The sequence below is a fragment of the Barbus barbus genome, assembly GCF_936440315.1.
Source record: "Barbus barbus genome assembly, chromosome: 13".
NCBI classification, from domain to species: domain Eukaryota; kingdom Metazoa; phylum Chordata; class Actinopteri; order Cypriniformes; family Cyprinidae; genus Barbus; species Barbus barbus.
The window spans coordinates 9,600,413-9,624,434 of NC_136741.1; the positions used below are offsets into that span (position 1 = coordinate 9,600,413).

A 24,022-nucleotide genomic window follows, 5' to 3' on the forward strand; every position below is an offset into this window, starting at 1 on the left:
TACATAACTTTAGTGAAAATAATATAAAAATCTGAAACTATGAAAAAGGGCCGGTACTATTATAAGATTTGCAGTATCTATTTATTCATCAGTAAATAATTTATTATCGTAAATTAACAATGCCTTGCTTAAACTGATAATTTTATGTAATCTTATTCAAAGCATGCAAGTATTATTAATACAGCTATTTTATAATTTTTTTATGTATTACTTTGTTGGTGTAGATACTATCTCATGGTAAATTAATCTCTGGTATATTTCCATCGTTCCTCCATTTTGTGGATTCTTCATTTATCCATACAAATCTATTCTATTCTATTATATTCTATTCTATTCTACCAGTTTAAATAGTTTGTTTTGATATTATATTATATATTATGTTAGGCCTATTTTATAAACCTAATAAATAATTGACCTTGTTTTTTAATGGAGTCTCTTGCTCATCAAGGCTCTATTTATTTCAAAAATACAGAAAAAAAATGTTATTGCAATTTCTAATATTGGTTTGCTATTTTAATACTTATACCTTAAAGGGGTCATCAGATCCAAAATTCACTTTTCAAGCTGTTTGAACATAAATGTGTGTTGGAAGTGTGTGTACACATCCATCCTATAATGATAAAAATCCACCCGGTGTTTTTTTTTAAAATCCCTATTTTAAAATCCCCTTTCTGAAATCAGGCTGTTTTGAGAGCCCTGGCCCCTCCCACGATAGTTGATTGACAAAGCCGTCTTACCTTAGACCCAACCTGAGTGAGCTGTCATCCGTCCACCATTGTCTTGGCTCCAGTGCAGGGGAAGACAAGATGTCTCAGATTAAGTGATTGAGGTGTTTTGTTGTTGGATGTAATAATGAATATAGCAGTCGTCATTTACTCCTAACATCTGAGTTGCTGAAGACGCAGTGGATTAACGTTACTTCCTCTTTGAATAGAATGCGCCGATCCCCAATCGGCCTAAATGTGTCTATGTTCGCGCGAATCATTCGTGATCCAACCTCACCTAAGTGAGTATAAGCGTTTTTATGAATCTTTGCAAATCACCTTTCCTAATAATGAGCTAGTTAGCCAGTCTCATGGCTAAAGTAAACAGTACTGCTGGTCACCTCATGGAGGAGAGGGGCAGGGTCAACAGAGCTCATTAGCATTTAAAGGTACATGGACTATAATGCCTTGCTAAAAACAGAGCTGATTTTGACAGGTTTAAAAAGGTGTTTTTTACACTACCATTGAGAAATTTGAACCAAAGTATGTTATAGACTTTTAATTAAGACCCTAAAGAATCAGAACCAACTTGTGCAAAATGGGCATCCGATGACCCCTTTAAAATATAATTTATTCTTGTGATCAAAGCTGAATTTTCAGCATAATTACTACAGTCTTCAGTGTCACATGATCCTTCAGAAATCATTCTGATTTGTTGACTTATTATCAGTGTTGCTGATCTAATATGCTGTTTTACAACAGCGAAACTGTTGTGCTGCTTAATATTTTTTGGAACCTGTGTTATTTTTGCTTTTATTATTTGATTAATAAATAGTTAAAAAGAACCGCATTTATTCAAAATAGAAATATTTTCTAACAATATTCTTTACTATCAATTTGATCCATTTAACACATCCTTGCTGAATAAACTTTCTTTAAACTTTTTAAAAGTTCCTTTAAAAAAAGAAAGAAAATATTGTTTGGCACCAAACTTGTGTATATTGTAACACAAAATCTCTATTTTGAATATACACGGTTCTTTTTAACTTTTTATTTATCAAAAATATCACAGGTCCCAAAAAATATAAAGCAGTACAACTGTTTCCTTAATTAAAATTAGCATATTAGAATGATTTCTGAAGGATCATGTGACACTGAAGACAGGAGTAATGATGCTGAAAATTTGCTTCACAGGAATTAATTATATTTTACTGTATATTAAAATAGAAAATGTTTATTTTAAATTACAATAATATTTCACAATATAATTTTGTGAAATAATATTCAGTATTTTTTTTATCAAATGGCCTTGATGAGTATAAGAAACTTCTTTAAAAAAAACTTGACTGATCCCAAACTTTTGAACGGCAGTGTATTATACTGTAAAAATGTTTTCTCATCTAACCTAATATGTACATCATTTAGTTACATCATGGGTCAAATCAAATATAAATAGCAGATTTAATGTTCTATTTAATGTTCTGTAAAGCAGATTTTAAAAGTTACACACTTTCTTGTGTGTGCGCTGTGCAGGGTAAAGAATGTTTTGCTCAGATGTCTGAAATGTCTGCCCAATAGAGAAAAATTTTGCTCAGCAAGAAAAAGAAATTAGAGGGAACATTGGTCTGGAGTCTCCATACAAATCTTCCATGAGTTGAGTACTTATATAATTCTGTTGGATTTTGTGGTATCCAACCATCCATGTATCCATCCATCCATTTTCTAATGTGCAGGGTCTTGGGATGCTGGAGCCTATCCCAGGGTTTCGGTTGTATATGATCAAATCAAGGGTGATCTTGTTTATTCTAGTATTTATTGATTTTTAAATTTATTTTAGCTTTCTTGCCTTGCAAAGTTATGGTTTGTTTAAAAAGAAAATCATTATCAACAACAACAAACTTTGCATGTCCTTCATCTAATGATATAATTTTCAAGTATGTATGTGTTCTATACTGCCTTTGCCCCTTCCAATATGATAATGAGACAGACAACCCAGTATCAATTATTTCAAAATGTTGTTTTTAACGTTGTTAGATTTTCTCTTTAATTTCCCTGTCATCTAATAAAGAATCACTAAACTGATGAACCTCTCTAAGTTCCTAAATACTGCTAAATTTAATTAAAATGGTCTTATAAGAGATTAGAATTCACATGGTACTTCATAATCTTTCATAAATCCTTAAACAATTAGAAATATTTAAATTTGAATATTTATTATGTGCAATTGAAAATTCATGTTTTTTTTCCAGACATACCTCTTTTTATATGTAATATTTTCTAAACTGTAGCTATTCAATATTTTTTTTTTTTTTTTTTTTTTTTTTGTGAAAATCAAGAAATGTTTAGTAAAAGGAGAAAAGGTGGAGTAGTTGGCCTACAGAGAACCTTAAGGACTCCTGAAGTCCAAAAACACAAATAGAGCAATGACAGACCAACTGCATGCTCCCAATCATCCTAGTTCAGACTTTTAAGAATTTCAAATGCCACCTAATAAAAAATTGCTTAACAGGTCAAAATGTACTTCAATAGCATTTCAGTTGCATGAACTGGGAGCTCAGGGGACCATGGCGGTGCAGGGAGAGCTCCGGAAGTCATGGCGGTGCAGGGATCTTAGGAGGCCATGGCAGGTGGTCCTTGTGGCCGTGGCCTCGTTCCACTCGGCCCGGACACTATACAACCGGAACCCTTCTTCGCGGCGATCCCGCCGAACTCCCACGCTGCACATGCAGTGGGCTGAGGCGGGATGACGAGACACACACAACAGAGGACTGACAAGCCTAAGTGATCAATTATTAAGACAACGTTCTTTTTTGAGAATTACTTTTGGCCTAGCCTTGTTACCGTATCGTTTTTACTGGACCCATGGCTCCCCAATTAAAATTTCCTTAAGGCGCCACTGTTTGTTCTTGGTCGAGACCCGTCCTCCTGTGCTACTTGTTCAGACACATCCCCCCACACTCTCTCTCTCTCTCTCTCTCTCTCTCTATCTCTCTCACACACACACACACACACACACACACACAATGATAAATTACTGCAGGAAAGGGTCAAAACGCAAAATCCGTCTTGCTATCTATTGCATTCCATTTACTCCCTGTTCTCCAGAAAACGCTGTCTTTTTATTTTATTTGTCCTTTTTCACCTAATGTTCACTATCAGAGAGTGAACATTATAAATGTATTAAAAAAACATTTATAAACATAGACTTCATACTGCTACAACAGGTGCCTAATTAGCAGGCTGTTAAAATATTTAGGCTTAAATATGTAGAACACGAAAGACTGATATCGAGCTCCAACCAATTAATCAAGTCTTTTATCGATGACCGCTGATAAGTTACAACTGTATGCTGCTGCTATCGGCAAAACACGGAATGGAAAACTTTTGTGAAAAGATAGGCTACTTTTTTTCCCAAAATTTTGTCAAGGCATACCAATGCTGTTTTATTAAATAGGCAATTTGTACTTTTTCATACGGTGTGTTATTAAAATAAATCCTTCTGTGTCTATTAGGCTACATAATAATATGTTAATAAAATAATCAAATACGAAACACCTTTTATAAGCCTATTAGTTCCAAGAAATCTTCTGATGTTTTATCATTGTTATAACAGGAAGAAACGAATTATGCAAATCCCTTATTTATAGCTCTGTTAGACTACTTTATATAGGCTAGTAGATAGGTTAACAAATCATGAATTAAATCACTTATAAACCCTTTAAATCACTTACCGCTGACTTCCCGAGGCTCTGCGCTTCCAGTGGGCTCAGTTTCCACTTTACGTCCACATCTCCCGAGCCCTTGAACCAGCTGCTCCAGGGGCAACTCCGAATCTGGCTTGGGATAACACCGCAGACCACTGGAGCATCTCGGTGTGTAAACGCCGCACAGCTCGCCCTCTTGCCGGGCACACACTGGACAGCAGCCGCAGCCAGGCTCGCGAACAATCTCCGCGCACGTCTCCGTGAGCATCGTGCAAGTCGCCTGGCGCTCCGCAGTGCAGCTCGGACAACGGAACACCATCTCGGTGCGAACGGCGCCGTGAAAAGTCACCAGTGCCAGCAGCAAGCTGCAGGACCCGTAGAACAGCATCGTGTCCACGATGTAGAAACTCTAACTTCTGCAGGTAAGAAGGAAAGGTAAGAAGTGTGCGCGGACAGGTGAAGGGCGGCTAACTGGGGCTGCTGAGGGCTCCTATCAGTGTTCATATGCCGCTGACATCATAGCAGATGACAGGCGGGCTGTAGCTTTGTAAAACAAATCCTCCAAAGGGCTACAGTGCCAGCGCCTTGGGTTTGTGTTTCTGTTAGGCCTGGGTCCTGCCTCAATTTCAGAACAGATATTTTAGAATAAATATTTGAATCGTGACGTTTTAATGTGCTATTTCAACAGTCATTTAATAAAAGTGCTTATATAGCAGCTGGAGTCCTACTTAGCTCCAAAAGACATTGAGAGAATTCCTGAGCTAGGCTAAACCAGCAGGGTCCTGATAAATTAAATGGCTTAATTAAATGAAATTCTTGAAATACAAGTGGAATTTAAGTCATTAAAGTTATTTATTTGTTTTCAACAGGGGGAGCCTGTCCTCCTATGACAAGGAACCAGCTGCACAAACTGCACATATTATATTTAGCTACATAACATATGCAATACTCATGTTTATTGAATGCATTATGTATGATGCACATTATTTAATTTTGAAGATAATGATTAGGGAGGCAGTGGTCAAGTGTCCCACACTGTCTGTTCGGTCTGGGCTGTGGTATGGCTTAGCAACACTGATATAATGAGTAATCAAATAAGCAAACTATTCTGTGTTCTTGTAGTCATGGCTACAGTCTCTGCATATATTAAAGTTAAATGTCAGTGCTGTGCCTTCATGCAGTTAGGACTAGCCTACAAGCTGTATGTTGTTGTAATCTCTCAGTTGCCTATTTATTACAGGGGCCAGGAGTCGAGGTATCATGCTTACCAACCAAACAACCATTAATCCGTCCAGAGCAAAGCCCACTCTCTGTTCCCGTCTGAGACTAATCGTTGTTTATTTAAGGATACAGAAATAGCTGTTCAATGTGAGACCTATAGCTGCAGCGGTTGTCGAAGAGATGTAAATGAGGATTCTTTTTCTTTGTGGGTGCTCTCTGATTTTATGGTATTTTATGTATTTGTGGTTGGCAGGCTTCCTTTTCGCCTTGGAGATTTCGATGGAGAAAGGGGACTTTTGAAATGCCAGGTCATGTGGGTGTTGTGATGAAGCAGGAGTGTTTATGCAGAACCTCATGTGTCATTTAAAAAAAAAAAGAACCAGCTGTAGACCCACAGGCTCATAATCCATGTCTGTGTACCCAGAGTTTGTACAGCGTCTGGGTTTATGTAGGATTTTAAGGGCTATAAGCCACAGTATCTCCAGTTGGTTAAGTGCAGTTCTCCATCAAGGGCATTTCTTAGTAAAAAAGTAAGATAAATTACACTAATGCCCTGAGGAATCTCTATACAGCATACTGCACTTTGGAAATTAGTTAAAGAAACTGTTCATATTTCCAAGATACAAGGCATGTAGAATCAGTGATTATTCTTTTTATTATTATTTTATTAGAGATTTAAGCAGTTGCACAGTTTTGTAGAAACATTTATGCTTGTAGTCAGTGTCTGCAAAATTCAGAAAAAAAAACAAATCCTTGAATATATTAAAGGTCAGATATAATAATAATTAGGCAAGGGATAGAAGTATCGCTTTTTATTTTAGTTTTTTCATTTATATGTTTATTATTGAAATGTTGTTATATGCATGTGTCAGTTTTATTTAATTTCTTTATTTTCTTAAATATGTGGGTATATAGTATTTATAGAGTTGTAACTTTTAGTTTTAGTGACTTTTTCTTATTTGTAAGTCACTTTGGACAAAAGTGTCTGCTAAATGACAAAAGTAAAGTAAGTAAGTATAAGTAATAGAAGGGATAATGTTTGGCTTGGTTTAAATCAGTTTCCTAAAGAGAGAGATTAACTGTATGTGGCTAACGGATTTTTGTTTGTATCTAATAAACTGTAGGTCTATCGATCTAATTAATATTAGCTTATGAATATAATATTTAAATGTATGTATATTTGAATATGTGTGACTGTATATTATAATGTATATGTTACAATACTAAAGTGTGTACTTTGGAATATTATTTACTGAGGTTTAGTGTTTGATTTCCAAGAAAAGCAGAGTGGATGTTTGGTCAATGTGGACCTAAAACAGGAATTATATAAGACATATTTGCACATATTACATGTCTACCATAAAAACAGCAATTAAGTAGGTAAGGCATGCAGATTATGCTGTGTTTGCACTTTAAGCTATTGTAAAAACGGACATGTGAAGATAATCAATGAGATTAGAGCTTTGACTGTGATATCCTGCAGTGGGGGCAAACTAACACAGTTAAAGTCTTAAGGGATAGTTTATTTAACATCCCCAGGCCATTAAACAACTCACTTTCAAAATACAAGTTCTTTCAGGAGGGCGCGCTTACTTTAATATTCGCTTGTTTGGCGTCTTCGGGCCGCCGTACCTTTAAGAAACAAGATCATGTGACGGCTATCAGGATGTCAACAAATGTAAAAGCGAATTAAATAGAACTAATGCCATGCATCCCAATACCAGTTCTAAACCGGGTGTAACGTTGATTGGGGCTACGGGTCACGTATTTCTTGAAGCATAAGGTATGTTTTAGCGCATTTCGTAAGAACATGTGTTGACCAACACAACTGTTGGAGCTTCAGGAAGAGTTACCAGTGTTTGATTGATCGGTTAACAAGGTTAAAATAACAGTGTTTGGATACCTGCATTTTTGTGTTCATATCCTTTATAGGGGTAAACATAAGTAATATTGCTTTCTTCACAGTTAGCTTACAATTCACAAGTATCGCACATAGCAAGAGACGACACTCGGCTTGCATGTATTTATCGCTGAGGAACAGTCTGAGGAATGTTTGGTTGTAAAATCCCATCCTCTTTTCTGCTACATATAACTTTACAAGTTTGTTTTATTACCCAAATTAATGTCCTGTCTTTATAGCAATGATGCATATGTGCTTTATGTATATTCAGATTAGAATAATTGTTCTTTTTCTTGCAGTAATTTGGAATATTTCTGTTGATATAACGTTAATATGTTAATATGTTTCACCCTTCTTAGGATGTCATCCACTCAGGCCGGTCAGTCAACGGTTGTACACAGACTTGCCACATTACTGCGAAATAATGGTATAGAATCAGTATTTAAATTTTGTCATTGTTAATTTCAGCAATTGCACCAGGCCCAGTTCCAGGCAAAAAAAAAAAAAAAAAAAAGCACACAGCAAGAAATGTTACAAAGACGTTGTCCACAGTCACTCATCTAGATGTTTGGAGTAGGATTCAAATAGAGAATTATATGCTATTTTCTTTATGTTGAAGACATGGAGACAAAGCAATGTAATCCATATATACAACTGCAAATTTGGACACTGCTATGCAAGATAATGTATGCATGTTGACAGAGATAGAATCAATCAAATCTGAGAGTGTTTTTGCATTTGTTTGAGGATGCTTTGCAGGCTCAAGCATTGTATTATGTTCTTGTTGGTCTCTGTTTTAGGTGAGTCCGTACTGGATGGTTCCAGTACTCTCACTCTGCAAGTGGGATGTTTACAACACCTGACACAACTCTTCGAACGGCACCTTCTCTCACGAACACATCAGCATGGTTTTCTGGCCCTGCCGTCCCACCCAGCTGACACTGCCTCCCTGCTGGAAGTCCAGTTCCTTTTTGACATGCTGCAGAAGACAGTATCACTCAAGGTACTGAAGGTTCATTACGAACTTATTAGGAGTGCAGCTTGAGTTTGATTGACGAAAGAAAAATGTATTCCATAATAATTCAGAATTCAGTGAATTCAGATTTCTAACTTCGGTTAAGTGTCTTGACTAATCCTTATTACTCTGATCCAATACACTGCGCTGTTGTTGCAATGATCTGATCATATATGTTTGTAAAACAGCTTGTTAATCCACCTGGTGTGAAACTACAGTATGTTGTGAAAATCTTCCCTTTCAAGTCCCTCAAACACTTAGAGGTATTTCAGAACAAACTAACCAAATTCATTCATGTTAGTTCAATTATGTTTGTTGTTTTATTTTGCCATATTGTCCTAAATGGTGCTTTTTGTTTGATTATCTTATTTAGCTCAAGCGTATTCCTCCTCATTGTCTGGAGGGTCTTAGAGGAGTGTATTCTCAGCTGGAAGTCTTCACTTGCTCAAAAGGTGTCAGCTCTCTAGAGGTAATTTGTGCACCAACAAGCATTGGCACAGTGACTATAAATTTAACCATGTTTGCATACAGAATGTAATTGTGTGTGTGTGTTTAATAGGAGCTTCTCTCTCTGTGTGGAGGTGATCTCAGCTCAGCTTTACCCTGGTTAGAACTTCATAAGCTTAATTTCAGTTACAATTCCATCTCCCGTCTTGACGAGTCGTTAGTAAGAATCTCCTGTTTTAAATTTGTGAAATAGAGTAACAGAAATTGGAATCTGCATGTAACAATTTTCTAAATTGCTTTAGAGTCTGCTAAATGTCCTGAAGTGGCTTGACTTGAGCCACAACAAGATCCAAGATTGTGCTGAATTTTTTAAGGTAGGTTGCTTTTGCTCTTGCTTGTCTTTTTGTTTTTGTTTTTTGTCATGACCTGTTTTTTTCACATTTCTTTGTCATTTATCTCCATGATTTTGAGGGAAAATCTGTGGATGTGTGTGAAAAAATTATGTCAATATAAATGGAGTTCTATACGCTTAGTGGTAACTGAATGTATAATCAAATTAGCCAAAATAATAAACAATCATGCAAGGTGTGGGTAGTCTTTAAAAAGAGCTAAATTGGACAAAATAAGAAAAGTGTGAATTTATTTCTTCCTTTTCTGTCTACATGAGTGAAGGGATACCATTGCACACCTAATACAAATTCTCATGCATGATGTCACAATTGATAGTTTTCACGTGACGTCACACCCTTATAGGAGCTGACTGACAGCTATTTTTACGCAGATTGTATCAAGTAATAATGTAGTAAAACACAGATATTAAAAGGCGAGATTCAGTGGACACCTTATTGATGATGTATATTTTGTACAGGCAAGAAGATGAAGCCAGAATATAAACACAATGTGCAAAGTTTCACATTAAATGCGTCCCATATAAAACCATTAGAGGGAAAGAACTGAACTGTTAAGCGGACTGCGTTCATATTCCGGCCTCATCTGCTTGCCTGTGTAAACTATGCATGATTAATGTGGTGATTACTGAATTAGTTCTTTTAATATTACAGTTTTAAATATATTAAGGCACATTAAGTGTTTTTACAACGTTTTGTTGCACTGTTTATGATTGAACTGTGCTTAATATGGCTTGCAAATGGCCAAAACTTTCATTTTGTTCAGAAATACCTTTGTTTTATTCGTTTGAGAGATTATCTAAATATTTGCAGCTGGGAAACAGATGAAAAATTGACACGTGCGAATTGAAAATTGCGCTTCAGTTCTATGGATGTTTTGCCCTCCAAGTCTTCGAGCCGGTCACGTGACTGAACACTATCAATTAGTGGGCAGTGCCCTGTTGCATGGTTCAGGGGCCACCTAGATTTGTGGTATATTAAATGCTAGAACAGACTGGATTTATTCATGCCTTTTCTGTCTCCACCAAGCCTCTTACTGAACTGGAGCATCTGAATTTAGCCTATAATAACCTCCAGAGAGCACCAGTGCTGGGCCTCGGTGCCCAAACCAAACTCACAACCTTGATACTTAGAAACAATGAACTGGAAACCATCAATGGTAAGTTTGCCATTTTCCTTTTATTTTTAAAATTTTTCTATCACTCTTAAGTGTTGAATTTGTTTAGGCTTTTTAGTTGACACACATGGTGGCTTTTAAAAATTTCTTAAAACAATTTGAAAGAAATTACTTGAAACAAAAATTGAAAAATAAAGAGTGTTATCTTAACATATCATTTGGCAACATAGTCTGTATTGTATATTGTTTAAAATGGTATTTAACATTCTATTCAATGCATTTTTTAACACAATTTAATATTTAACATATACAATTTGACAGAGCTCTTGATTGCAAATGACTATATATGTAATGCAATCATTTGTGTGTGTGTTTGAATAGTTTAACAAACTGTGATTAGTTTGAATAAACTGTTTTACTTTACTAAAATAAAGGTTATTCTAACCTAAATGAATTATTATAAATGCAGGGGTGGAGCAGTTGTCTTCACTTCAGTCTCTTGACCTGGCTTATAACCTTCTTATGGAGCATTCTCAGTTGGCGCCTCTGTCCCTCCTTCATAATCTCAATACAGTAAGATAAACGCATCTTGTCCAAGTAATGCTTAGCTTATACTGCTTGTTTCAATTATAGGAAAGTGATTATCCTCAATCTCAGATTTCAGTCTTAGCATTTTTATGATACAACAGCTACAAATTTGGGCTTGATGAGGATCATAATTACACATTTGAAAACTACGTTTTCTAGCTCAGCCAACTGGATCTTACAATCACAATATGAATATTTCCTTAGAGAATGTGTCTTCTCCTATATACCACATTGACTGTTTTCTGATCTCATTTCAGTTAACTTTGGAAGGAAACCCTTTGTATTTTCAGAAGACACACAGAGTATCCACTATCCACCACCTCTCTCCACGAGCTGCTTACCATGGGGTGAGTCCTTCTCTGTTTGCGAACAACTATAAACAGTGCACATCCTCAAAGTTAGTATTTTAATTGGTCCTGTTAAAAGCATTATTATCCAGTATGATCAATTTATATGACGTGGCATCCAAAAATGTGAAGCAGTCTCTGAATTGCTACAATGAATGTTTAAATTAGCAATTATAGTATATCTAAATATACATCATTGATTGTATTCATGTTTACCATAGCAACCACAGGGAGGTACCAGTGCCCTCTTTTTTTCTGATGTCATTCTTAAAAGTAATACTGAGATGTTTGCTTGTAGACCTTTCTCACTGTTCTGCAGATGTTTTAGAGTTGTAAGCTGACGTTTTAATGTCTGCTTGCGTTTCAGCTCCAGCTGGATGGAACCCCTCTGTCCCAGTCTGATCTGCTGGTGGGTATCAAATGTTACTTCATGTGCCATCTCAGGCCATTCCACCCTCCTTGTTTCTCATGCTGTATTGTGGGAGGCAGATTTGCTTTTAATCTCCAGTAGAATAGTGGGCAACAAAGTGCTTTACTGCCTCTGACCAAATGGAGTTTTTAAACTTCAAATGGCTGCAGGCATGGCCCAACAATCACTAAATGACAGTAAATGTTTAACCACATGACAGCTGATGTAAAGACGAAAAAATATTAAATGAGTCACGTTTAACAATGAATAAGAAATATTTAATGAGTCATGTGACAACTAATTTAAAAGAAAGATAGTATATTTGCTTTTTATTTATTTTTTAATCTTCCACTGATATGAAAACCTTTTTTAAGGTAGTCTCTATTTTATTATTGTAACACTCATACAGCCAAAGGGTGTAGCAGGTGTGAAAGGAGGCACACTTAAGTTTTCCTGTCGAAAAACAAAACACATTTATGCCTGTTGGTCAAAGTTGCTTTTTTTATATATATATATATATATATATTAACATTGCATTCCAGCTGCACATTTTCTGTACTCTTTCCCACGTTAAAATAGAAAGGGATTTAGAACAGCTTCATGTCCTCAGCGACAAAGACTTGAAAACAGTTTGCAAGGATGGTAGAATTGTTACAAATTGCTTATTTTTTCAGGATTGTTGGCATCAGCAAAAGATCCCTTCTGTTGAAATGAAGCAGTTTACATAAAATTCTTGTTTAGTGGCAAAAGACACTAAAGATCATTACGGATTGTTGTGTTTCAGACTGAGAAGCAACTCTGAAAAATTACTCTCAACACCTTGCAAAAAAACAACAAAAAAAAACTGGTGTCCTTGGCACTCTCATGACACATGACTTAGCAAAAATTAAATGTGGGTGCTTTGTGTGAGAAGTCTTACATGTTTTTGGATTCTCTCTCTCTCTCTCTGTCGCACCCCCCCCCCCCCCCCCCCCCCCCAACACTTTCACACTGATACAGGCCAAAGATTACATTCACTTAGGTCAATGATGTTTCACTGACTGCATGTGATAGTGACACCCAGTGTTCATACAGTATAATGACTTTTGTTGTTGTTGTTGTTCAAAATAACGGGCTACATAATGTTTTGTTTTTCAAATGTCTTGCAGGCCAGTTCACACCATGGTTTGGGACATGCTAACATAAAAAGCATGGGGGAAAAACCCCAGCAATCTAGCATGAATGGATATGTTAATATAATGAGATTGTCACTTATTTTGACAATCTCACAAGATATTCAATTCATTGTAATAAACTGTAGTGAATGATAGAGAGAACTATTATTGTAAATAATGTAAAATACTAGTAAAAAAAGAACTACTTTTAATTTCCAAAAATATTTAGCCATGTTGGACAAATACTGTATCTGTTAGCTTGATTACAACACATTTTTATTACTAATAACGCCCAAGAGGTAAATTTATTTGGACGCATGGTGGAAAGATAGTTCCTTTTTCACACAGTAGTGTTTGGTATTGGCCAAACTCAACTTTTAACCCGGTCACCCAGATTAAGAAAAAAACGTGTTTCTATTTATGATAAATATAGTCTTTTTATAACATTTTTATAAGATTTAATTTAAGCACAGATTTTATTGGTAAAAAAAATACACTAACAAATTCTGTGGCTCTTGTGACATTATTTTATTTATTTTTTTCACAGATCTTACCTAAACCCGGACAGCTGGTTGGTCAGATGTCCCACACTTCTCAAGTTTCTATGGCACCTGACCAAGGAGGGCAGGAAGTGTCCAGTGGAGGTGGGGACATGACTGACAGTCTGTCTATAAGCATATCAGGAGTGAGGAGAGTTCGAAAGAGGAAACACAGAGTAAGTACATTTCAATTTGAAATTTAAGTACGTCCAAAATCTGCCCAAAATTTGTTGTGGTACAAAGTTGAACTAAATGAACATGATTGTTGATGATGTGAAGCCACCATAAAGATTTCATGACTGAAAATTTCTGATTCATGACATGAATTGTGCAAATTTTTGCCATTTGCAAAACAAGGTAAAGGTGAGGAGAGCTAGTATTTCAGAGCCCAGTGACACCGACCATGAAGTCAGAGTGCAGTCTGCTTTACAAGGTGATGAAAATATGCGTTAAGTGAGCTTGTGTGTTTATTAAGCATATATGTTACGCTTCACATGTGAAATGTTTGATTCTCTTCAGATATAGTCCTCCCCCATAAGGAGGATATTGAGAGAATGGACAGTTTTCGAGAGCAGTTAGGAGAGGACTGGCTACGCTACCAGCATCACCTTGATGGTACTCCAGTCAACCCAGCTTTCCCAGTAGTGGACAGTGTAACCATTAAAGTGAATAGCAGCGGCCACTGTACACCCCTATCCCCCCTGCTTAAAACTAACACACCTCCAACCAGTCTGGAATTGCTCCCCCCTCCACTGCTGTCCTCTGAACTGAAAGAGGAAGAGGACAAAGAAGAGATGGAGAGCACAGACCTGCAGCCTGAGACAGAATCCACCTTGCAGTGCACAGGCCATAGCCCCCCGAACACTGAATCTACTCTTGAGACGAGTCTAGGAAACACTCAGGCTACAACTGAGGACTACTCTGAACCAAAACCACCACCAGAGGAAGAAGATGATGATAGAGGAGGTCTGTCAGTTCTTTCCTTGGGATACATTGATACTGATAACTATCATGATGATTATGTACTATTATTATTATTATGTACTAATTAATATTTTAAGCTGCATTTATTTGATGATAAATACAGTAAAACAGTAATATTGCAAAATAATATTTAAATTAGAAATAACTGTTTTCTATTTTAATATATTTTAAAATACAGTTTATTCCTTTGGCAAAGTTGATTTTTCAGTAGCCATTACTCTAGTCTTGAGTGTCACATGATCCTTCAGCAATCATTCTAATATGCTGATTTGGTGCTTAAGTATTATCACTTTTATTATCAGTGTTGAAAACAGCTGTGCTGCTTAATATTTTTGTGGAAACTGTTAATTTTGTCATGATTCTGTGAAAAACAGAACAGCATTTATACGAAATGGATATCTTTTGAAACATGTTTAATGCATCCTTGCTGTATAAAAGCTTTTATTTAAAAAAAAAAAAAAAAACTTATCCAAAACCTTTGAACAGTAGTGTATTCAGCCATATTGTCCTCTTACATGATTGTATTTTTATATTTTTTTTAGACTGTTGTTAAACCACTCCAAATTTGCAAGCTAAACGTTTAAAGTAGTTTCGTTAACTCTGATTACCACACACAGTAACACCAGCAGTGGGACAAAAATGTGGTGGACCAAACATTTGTATCTACTTTGTTTCTGCAAATATTTTTTTGTGTATTTACAGTGCCAAAAAGATTGGCTCTGGTACTCGCCTTAAAAATCTTGATACATCTCTATTTCTTCATGATATAAAATATAATTTAAAAAGATAATTTTTCATTGTCCTATAACCTGTCTAGTTTGTGTCTAGAACTCTTTTTCACTTTTGCACTTTGTTTAACAGTGGACCTGTGCAGACCAATGCTGGTGGGGCTGCTCATAGAGGACGTGGAGAGAGATCGGAAAAGGGCCTCTGAGCCGCTTTTCCTACGAGTGCGACAGGGTCACATGCTGGAGGTAGACATGCACCAGGGGTGTGTTACAACACGAGTGGAACTAGATAGTCTGCAGGATGTCTTCGCCATTGAGGCCACCTGCACAGTGGAGGTCAGATGACATGTTTTCTGTTCATATGCATCTATAAGATGATTGAGCATCTTTGCCTCAGTTTCACACTCTCTGTTGAAATTTTTTAGAAGGTAGAGATGACTCACCCAGCCCTGGAGCTACACTTCCGGTACATTAGTCGTGAAAGACGGAAACGTTGTTACATAATGTTGGATGACAAGCCACAGGAAGCATTACAGGTCAGGAGGATCATTCATCATTAGACAATCAGATATGATTAACTAGTGCTTGGGATATAATCCTAAAATTACAACAGATATTACAAATAGGGGTGCACCGATCCACAAATCTTTAGTATAAATTCAATTTCTGATATCAAGAAAGAATTAGCATTTCAACTAGTGAAAATTTAATTGACGATATTAAAAATTAATATCCTGCAAAGTAAAAATCTGCTTGCAAAGTTATATAATTGAATAAATCTTAAAATTCAGGGACCGATATCAGTAAGTTTTTGCTAGTAGAAATTAAAAATTGAATTTCTGCTTTTTGTCTTTTTTTTTTTCTTTTTTTATATCAAACACATCATTTCTGTTTTTACTAGTGGAAATGCCCCTGATATCAAGAATGCTAAAGACAAAGAAGGATTTGCCATCAAGTGCAACATTTGTAGTCTAATGACAGGGGAAAATTCTAGTTTCTATTTTGTGGCAAAATTATCAATTATGCGTTTGATGTGACTTTAATCATGATCCTCAGACAGTTTGGGGCAATAGAGGCAGTTTGCACACTTATGCACAATAGGCCTTTTTCACACTTCCGCGTTCGAAGAGCGGAAGTTTCAAATAGTAGTGTAAAAAATCTTCTGCTGCAGCCTCAATCAATGGCTGTGCCCATAGAACGGGATTGTTGTGATTTATTTGTCAAATTCAGCACAGATTCGTCTTCTAAAAACACCATACTCAGTTTACAATCATTAATTGAGTATTGTGAAACCAAGGAAGATGGTTTCATGACATTCCAATGTATATTTTGTGACTTAAAGGCGAGCGCACGAGCCATACTGTATGTGTATGCGCAATACTTCAAAGTCTGACCACCTCATTTTATTACACAACTGCAAGAAAACAGTACAAATAGCATATCACGTTCAAGAGCATTTCAATTAAATAAATCTTAAAATATTAATTACGACTAAATACTGTTTTAGATGATTAAATAAAAGGTTTGGGGAAAATGTATTGCATTAAATAATTATGCTAACATATTTCATATACTTACTTTACTATATAATCCTCAATAATTACAGCAAATTAAATTAGTAAAATAAACGAATGTTTCCAGCCTATAGAGGATTATTCAAAAATAGCTATATTGATCATCTTAATATCTAGTTGTATCCTGTGTGATTGAGTGCAACTAACAGCGTTATACTGTATACAAAAACGGGAGGTTAATCACAATAAATATATTGCGAGAATAAACAAAATAATATAAAAAATAAATGTAAATCAGCCCGATTCCTCTGGGAGTAATTTGAGCAGCGTGCTGCTATTCATTACTGTCATGACTGGCAACAGCGGAAGCGCTGATAATCACATCAATCAGATAACTTAATGTTAAACATTAAAATGAAGGATGACATACACGGTAGGGCATCAGTATAAATAAACTGTTTCAAATATTAACGTTCTTCACAAAACTCGATTTAAAATAAAACCCAGATCAACAAATCCTTGATTAGCTCTAATCTTTGCTTAATTCAATCCTTGTTGGTGCAACCCACCCTTAGGCCAATAGTATTTTCACAAAAAAAAAAAAGGTTTTAAGCCAGTTATTTCTGTCTTTTGCTGTAGTGTTTTAGTAGGAAGTATCAGTTTACATTTCCAAACATTCCTTTTACCATTATTTGTAATAATAATCTAGTGAGATTTTTGTATGCCTGACAACAGGCAGTGCTCCACACAGAGATCTGATCTCACCATCACCGAGTCACCTGGAATTACAGGAAGAAATTCAGAAGAACCATGGCAACATCTCAAAAACACATGAAGGAACCCTCCTACAAAGCTACCTGAAAAACTATGCGGAAGTGTACCTTTAAACGCAAAAGGTGGTCACACTAAATGTTGATTTGATTTAGTTAATGGAAGTTCATTGATGAAATCTATTTATGACACTATTTTTGAAAGCATCTTCGCTTTACACCATTTTTACACAAGTGCCTAAAACTTTTCACAGTACTGTAGCTTTGTAGGATGGTTTCTGTCAAGCATCTTGGAGACTTTGCCACTGTTCTTCTGGATTTAATCTGTCTCAGTTTTTTTCTGGTTCTTCATATAATTCCTGATGGTCTCGATGATGGTGAGATCATGTGTGGAGCACTGGCTAAACTCCTTGTGGATACAAAAATCTCACTGGATTATTACAAAAACACTTTTGCACAGTACTGTATAAGTTTATAGAGATGTATGTTTGTATGCAAAATTATGAGTTATACAGCAATTATTAAATATTAAATATATTAAAGATATCAATATTATATAAAAAATCTATATTTGAGCAATTACATAACCAGCCAGTGTTCAAAACTATCGCCTTACGTTAGCCCGATTCACAGCTTATAATAATGTTTTCTAATTTGAGTGGTACGGGTAGGTTCTTGCGGTAAATTCGAGCATGGCACTGTGTCATTACGTCATGTCTGTAAACATAAAGAATTTTCCTGGCTAGTAGGCTATCGCACGTGAGGATCCTGCAGGTGCCGGCTCATTTATAGCCTTTTCTTACAGCAGCTAGAATAATTAAATGTATCATTTTGATGGCGAATTGTGATCCAGAAAGGATTATGTGTTTATGAAACGTGTGAATGAAATTAAATTATATTCCAGTTTTAAACGTGCTTCTGATTACAGATAGCCTGGGATTACACAAGATTTGTATTCTAAAGAAAATCATTTTGAAGAGAGCATAGTTTGCTTTTGGGGTTAAAAGAATTTCTTAATATGAAATTGGAATGGCATGACAGTTAGATTAGATTGTACAGAAATTGAAATCTACACGTTAATACACACTATACTTATAGTCACACAATGCTGATGTTGTTAACATTAATAATTTGAGAAAGTATAACAATAATAATAATTTGCATGGTTTGATGTGATATGAACTAATCGATCGTTAGATTTAATCACCATTGGTGGCGCGATTTATTGTAATGCTTTTTTCCTCAGTTGGGCAGAACAAACGTGGCAGACTTGTTACTTGTTCAAATGACAATATACGGTGAAAATTCTGATTTGGGTCATATATTCCAAGACGTAGGATAGAATCTGTGATTACTAATTGTTTGATTCACAATGGTGTGGTGATTGACAGCTACACATTCACCTCAAAACATTAGATTCATCCACGCTGAAGCCGTGTCAGAGTATAGCCCACGTAATAAAGATAATTACACACCTGGCTGCAATACCAGGTTTTCAACAGATGGCGATAAAGAGGCAAACTTTACGGACTGCAGCCTTAATGTTAGTGTTTTCAAATGTGAATTTTATTAATGTAAATGTTGATTGTGTTGCAACATACAGTGCCTTTCGAAAGTATTCATACTTAATTTTTTTCACGTATTGTTACGTTTCTGCCTTATGTTAAAGTGCCCCTATTATGCCTTTTCGAATATTACCTTTCATGCAGTGTAGCACTTTAAACTGCTATAAAAAAAAAAAAAAAAATTCACATCAAACTACACTCCATGCATACACCATATCGACAAAGCAAAAACAGTATTGTCACAACTTCGTAAATTTTATTAAAAAATAACTGAAATAAGTACATTGCACAAGTATTCATACCCTTATCTAAATATTTAGCTGAAGCATCTTTACAGTCTCTAGTATTTTTCGTTTGATGCGACAAGCTTTGCACATCAGCATTTGGCAATTGTCTGCCATTCTTCTCCTCGCCTCTTCACCTCTCAAGCTCTGTCAGGTTGGATGGGAGCTGACGCACATTTTCAGGTTTCTCCAGAAATATTTGATTGTGTTCAGTCCCCTGTAGCTGGGCCACTCAAGGACATTGACAGAGTTGCCTATAAGCCACTCTTGCTTTGTGCTTAGTCATTGTCCTTTTGGAAGGTGAAACTTCTGCCCAGTCTGAGGTTCTGAATGCTCTGGACTGGGCTTTCATTAGGGCTATCTCTATATTTTGGTGCATTGAGCTTTTCTTCTACTCTGACAAGTCCCACAGTCCCTATCCTGATGTTTGTCCTTCTGTAGATTTCTCCTATCTCCACATATGATCATGAAGCTAAAGTAGAGTGACCATCACTGGGGTCGACAATATAATTGGCCCGGTGGCCCGGACGTACTTTTAAAACCGTCAGGGCCACCAGATCGCTCCAACCACTAGCCCGGTGGGGCCAGTAAAAATAATGCCTCGATTAAAAAAAAAGTCTAATTTCACATTAATTACCTGTGGTTCTGTGTTTTGATTTCTGTTAAATCGTCTCGGTAACCACCGCTAGCAGGTTACGTGATCCCGACAGCCTTACAGATGCAGCGGGTTTATGCTCGCTCCCGCGGTTACGCGCGCAAACTGCACACTGCTGCTCAGCACCTACCTATAGCTACTATTAAGCTAGGCTACATGTTTCTGAAACCCCCATCACCCGGCCAAACGCCGGGTAAAAAAGAGAAGGAAAAATCACCAGAGGAATTGAGGGAAAGCGAAAGGGAATACGAAAAGAAAAGGCAGAGAAAGTTTCAGCCCCAGTGGCGAGACCGCTGGAATTGGCTGGGCTTAGGGGTGGACGATAAAAATGTCTCCACGATCTGCTTTTGAAGAAATATCGTAGTATCGTGCTACAGCACACATGATGTCAAATACAGTTCTGACGCCTCCGTCTCTATATACTGTACAACACCACATACAGCAGTAGAGTTACTCTGACAGGACACTGCACTTATTCGCGATCGCAAAAGTACATTATTTGCACACAAGCCTTGCTGGTTAAATGTTTCATTCGCGCGCTGGTCTGACGTGTGCTTTTTCTGAGCGCATACACCTGAAGCACGCGCACTAAAAAGCCTGTCTAACAGCGCCTGATTACTCAACTAACTTATCTTTTGCGCTAATACTGTCAAAACACACAAGGTTTACATACAGACTCAGTTGGTTATGTCTAAAATGAAAGTGAATAGTTAAGAGAGAAACGGATGCGTGCCTGTATATTAGATGCTTGCAGCTCTTAAAGGGACAGGACACTAAGCGTGCTGCCGCTTGTCATTAAAGGGATAGTTCACCCTAAAATTTAATTTCTGTCATCATTTACTCACTCACATGTTGTCCCAAACCTCTATTAATTTCTTGTGCTGAACCCAAAATAAGATATTTTGAAGAATGAGGGTAACCAAACAGTTGCTGGTCCACATTGACTTTGATAGCAGGAAAGAAAAATCCTATGGAAGTCACTGAGGACCAGCAACTGATTGGTTTTCCACCTTCTTCAAAATAGCATTTATGTTCAGCAGAAGAAACTCATTCAGGTTTAATACAACTTTTGAGTAAATGATGGTATAAAAATAAAACATTATGACAGAATTGACAGACAGATGACAGAATATTTATTTTTGGGGGAACTATTCATTTAACATTAACAAAACAACAAAACGCAAAGAGAAAAATTACTCACTATTCTTGACTGAAAAACTTTAATACAGTTGCTTTAGGAATCAGTCTATCTAGTGTTTTATTTTTATACTTGTTCATTCAATTTCATTGAATGCTCTGCTAAATACACCTATTGTACCTGAAAATGAAGAAGTTTGTTTTATTTGTATATTATGTGTATTTGTAATGTGCATCTTTGTTCTTATTTTTTAATAAGAAAGATAAAATAATGACACAGATTTTTTATCTTCGCCCACTTTGGCCTAAATATCTGCCATGTCTTTTTTTTTGTTCTTTGTTACCTTGAAAGGCTTTGTCTTTCTAGTTTGGCTGTAATGCTCGGACAACTTGTAAAACCAACATGACAAAGAATTGTGATAAAATCGTGAATCGTGATATTTCTAAAAAAAAATCGTGATATGATATTTTTCCCATATCGCCCACCCCTAGCTGGGCTACGATCAAGAAACAAAAGAGGTTTACTGTGAGCTCTGCAGATTAATGCCCACATATGCAGACAAGTAAGTTAGAGAAAAGTTAACGTGTATGAAACCTATGGTATGAACATAATATAATGAATTGCTGTGTGACTACGGAGAATGAATCCTATGCAATAGGTTTATTTGCACTTGTTTCATGTTTTTGCACAGTTTTGCTGCACTTTGCACTAAACCTACCTTAAAAAAAATTTATGTTATTCATTGTTGTTCAAGCAAACTGTTCTTTTTCGTGATTATTGGGATCAATACCCGACGCGTTGACCTGGGCCAGTGAACTTCAAAAGACACTGGCCCGGAGGGCCAGTGGCAAATTTCCCTTATTGTCTACCCCTGCATCAGGTTATTGGTCACCACTTTAACCAAGGCTCTTCTCCATCAATGCTCAGTTTGGCCAGGAGGCCAGCTCTAGGAAGAGTCCTGGTTGTTTCAAACTTCTTTCATTAAGGCTAACGGAGACGACATGCTTCTGTGAACCTTCAATGCAGCATTTTTTTTTTTTTTTCTGAACTCTTCCCCAGATGTGTGGTTTGATGCAAACCTGTTTCTGACCTCTACAGGCAGTTATTTTGACCTCAGGGCTTAGTTTTTGCTCTGATGTGCTTTATCAGCTGTTAGATCATTTAATTAATATGTATGCACCTTTCCAAATCATACCCATTCAATTGAATTTGCCACAGATTAACTTCACTCGAAGTGCAGTAACGTTTACAAGCAATATGAATGCTCCTGAGCTAAATTTCAACTGTACCAGATAAGGGTATGCATTTAATTGACTCATTGCCATGTTCAAGAAACCAGTCTGAGATTATTTGAGCTTTGTGACATGGTGCATTATCCTGCTGGAAGTAGCTATCAGAAGATGGGTACACTGTAGTCATAAAGGGATGGACATGGTCAGCAACAATACTCAGGTAGGCTGTGGCATTTAAACGATGCTCAATTGGTACTAAGGGTCCCAAAGTGTACCAAGAAAATATCCCCCACACCATTACACCACCAGCCTGAACCGTCGAGACAAGGCAGGATGGATCCATGCTTTCATGTTCTTTACGCCAAATTTTGACCCTACCATCTGAATGTCGCAGCAGAAATCGAGACTCATCAGACCAGGCAACGTTTTTCCAATCTTCAATTGTCCAATTTTGGTGAGCCTGTGTGAATTGTAGCCTCCGTTTCCTGTTCTTAGCTGACAGGAGCGGCACCCGGTATGGCCTTCTGCTGCTGTAGCCCATCTGCTTCAGGGTTCGACGTGTTGTGCGTTCAGAGATGATATTCTGCATACCTTGGTTGTAACGAGTGGTTATTTGAGTTACTGTTGCCTTTCTATCATCTCTAACCAGTCTGCCCATTCTCCTCTGACCTCTGACATCAACAAGGCATTTTCATCCACACAACTGCCGCTCACTGGATATTTTCTTTTTTTCGGACCATTCTCTGTAAACCCTAGGGATGGTTGTGCATGAAAATCCCTGTAGATCAGCAGTTTTTGAAATACTCAGACCAGTCCGTCTGGCACCAAAAACCATTTCACGTTCAAAGTCGCTTAAATCCCCTTTCTTCCCCATTCTGATGCTCGTTTTGAACTTCAGCAAGTCGTCTTCACCACATCTAGATGCCTAAATGCATTGAGTTGCTGCCATGTGATTGGCTGATTAGCAATTTGTGTTACCAAGCAATTGAACGTGTGTGTGTGCAACTATTTTTACAGCTACATTATTATTCCAAGCCACAATTAATCACAACAATGAATAGAGAATGGGAATCTAGTCACGCCATGTTGAATGCCGCAATGTTTTAGGTCACGCTCCGGAGCGCACAGGGTACACACGCAAATCACCACAGAAAAAAAGTGACCGTTTACTATTAATATTTTTTGAAAACCATCTTGCATATTCTTAGAATAAAACGGACTAATTGGTAAATCTATTTAAATAAAACAAATCGCTCTGTGGTTTGTCTGAGAGGCCTCAAATATTCGTTATTCAATCTCCTTCACCTAAATTTCCAGAATGCATTGCCGCAGTGATTACACATTCCCATACAATTACATATGATTAAGCATATAAATCGTCAGTTTGTTGTTTTACACACATGCACACAGACATAATTTCATACACGACATAGTAGTGAGATGTATAAGAAATCTTTAAACGCGCCCATAACAACAAAAGACGATACTTTATTTAACCTTTTCTAATAAGAAGTCTGGCAGTGGCATCAGATATGCCTTGAAATTTCAAATTGGAGCCTCTACAACATCGATTCGGGCACGCAACATCACAACAAGATGA

The 24,022-nt window shown here is 36.7% G+C and overlaps 2 protein-coding genes across 4 annotated transcripts in view; one reads left to right on the top strand and one right to left on the bottom strand.

Moving 5' to 3' along the window:
• The window catches only part of LOC306878690 (insulin-like growth factor-binding protein 2-A), a 32,746-nt gene extending 27,840 nt beyond the window's left edge, over nucleotides 1–4,906 (bottom strand). The window contains exon 1 of the mRNA XM_079431175.1: nucleotides 4,436–4,906. Coding sequence (XP_079287301.1) covers nucleotides 4,436–4,796 — 361 coding nt within the window. The 5' untranslated portion in view covers nucleotides 4,797–4,906. The remainder of the gene's footprint in view (nucleotides 1–4,435) is intronic.
• LOC306878682 (serine/threonine-protein kinase 11-interacting protein-like) overlaps nucleotides 4,790–24,022 on the top strand; it is a 53,345-nt gene continuing 34,112 nt past the window's right edge. Inside the window, exons 1-16 of one of the 3 annotated variants that reach the window (XM_079431165.1) lie at nucleotides 4,790–4,830; nucleotides 7,889–7,956; nucleotides 8,330–8,532; nucleotides 8,733–8,807; nucleotides 8,918–9,013; nucleotides 9,104–9,211; nucleotides 9,294–9,365; nucleotides 10,428–10,557; nucleotides 10,985–11,088; nucleotides 11,361–11,450; nucleotides 11,818–11,859; nucleotides 13,561–13,728; nucleotides 13,910–13,985; nucleotides 14,072–14,518; nucleotides 15,398–15,600; nucleotides 15,690–15,800. In XM_079431165.1, the coding sequence (XP_079287291.1) occupies nucleotides 7,890–7,956; nucleotides 8,330–8,532; nucleotides 8,733–8,807; nucleotides 8,918–9,013; nucleotides 9,104–9,211; nucleotides 9,294–9,365; nucleotides 10,428–10,557; nucleotides 10,985–11,088; nucleotides 11,361–11,450; nucleotides 11,818–11,859; nucleotides 13,561–13,728; nucleotides 13,910–13,985; nucleotides 14,072–14,518; nucleotides 15,398–15,600; nucleotides 15,690–15,800 (1,992 nt within the window). In that variant the 5' untranslated portion in view covers nucleotides 4,790–4,830; nucleotide 7,889. Of the gene's footprint in view, nucleotides 4,831–7,250; nucleotides 7,413–7,888; nucleotides 7,957–8,329; nucleotides 8,533–8,732; nucleotides 8,808–8,917; nucleotides 9,014–9,103; nucleotides 9,212–9,293; nucleotides 9,366–10,427; nucleotides 10,558–10,984; nucleotides 11,089–11,360; nucleotides 11,451–11,817; nucleotides 11,860–13,560; nucleotides 13,729–13,909; nucleotides 13,986–14,071; nucleotides 14,519–15,397; nucleotides 15,601–15,689; nucleotides 15,801–24,022 lie in introns of those variants that run through there. The other 2 variants (XM_079431164.1, XM_079431166.1) reach the window with 2 other exon arrangements.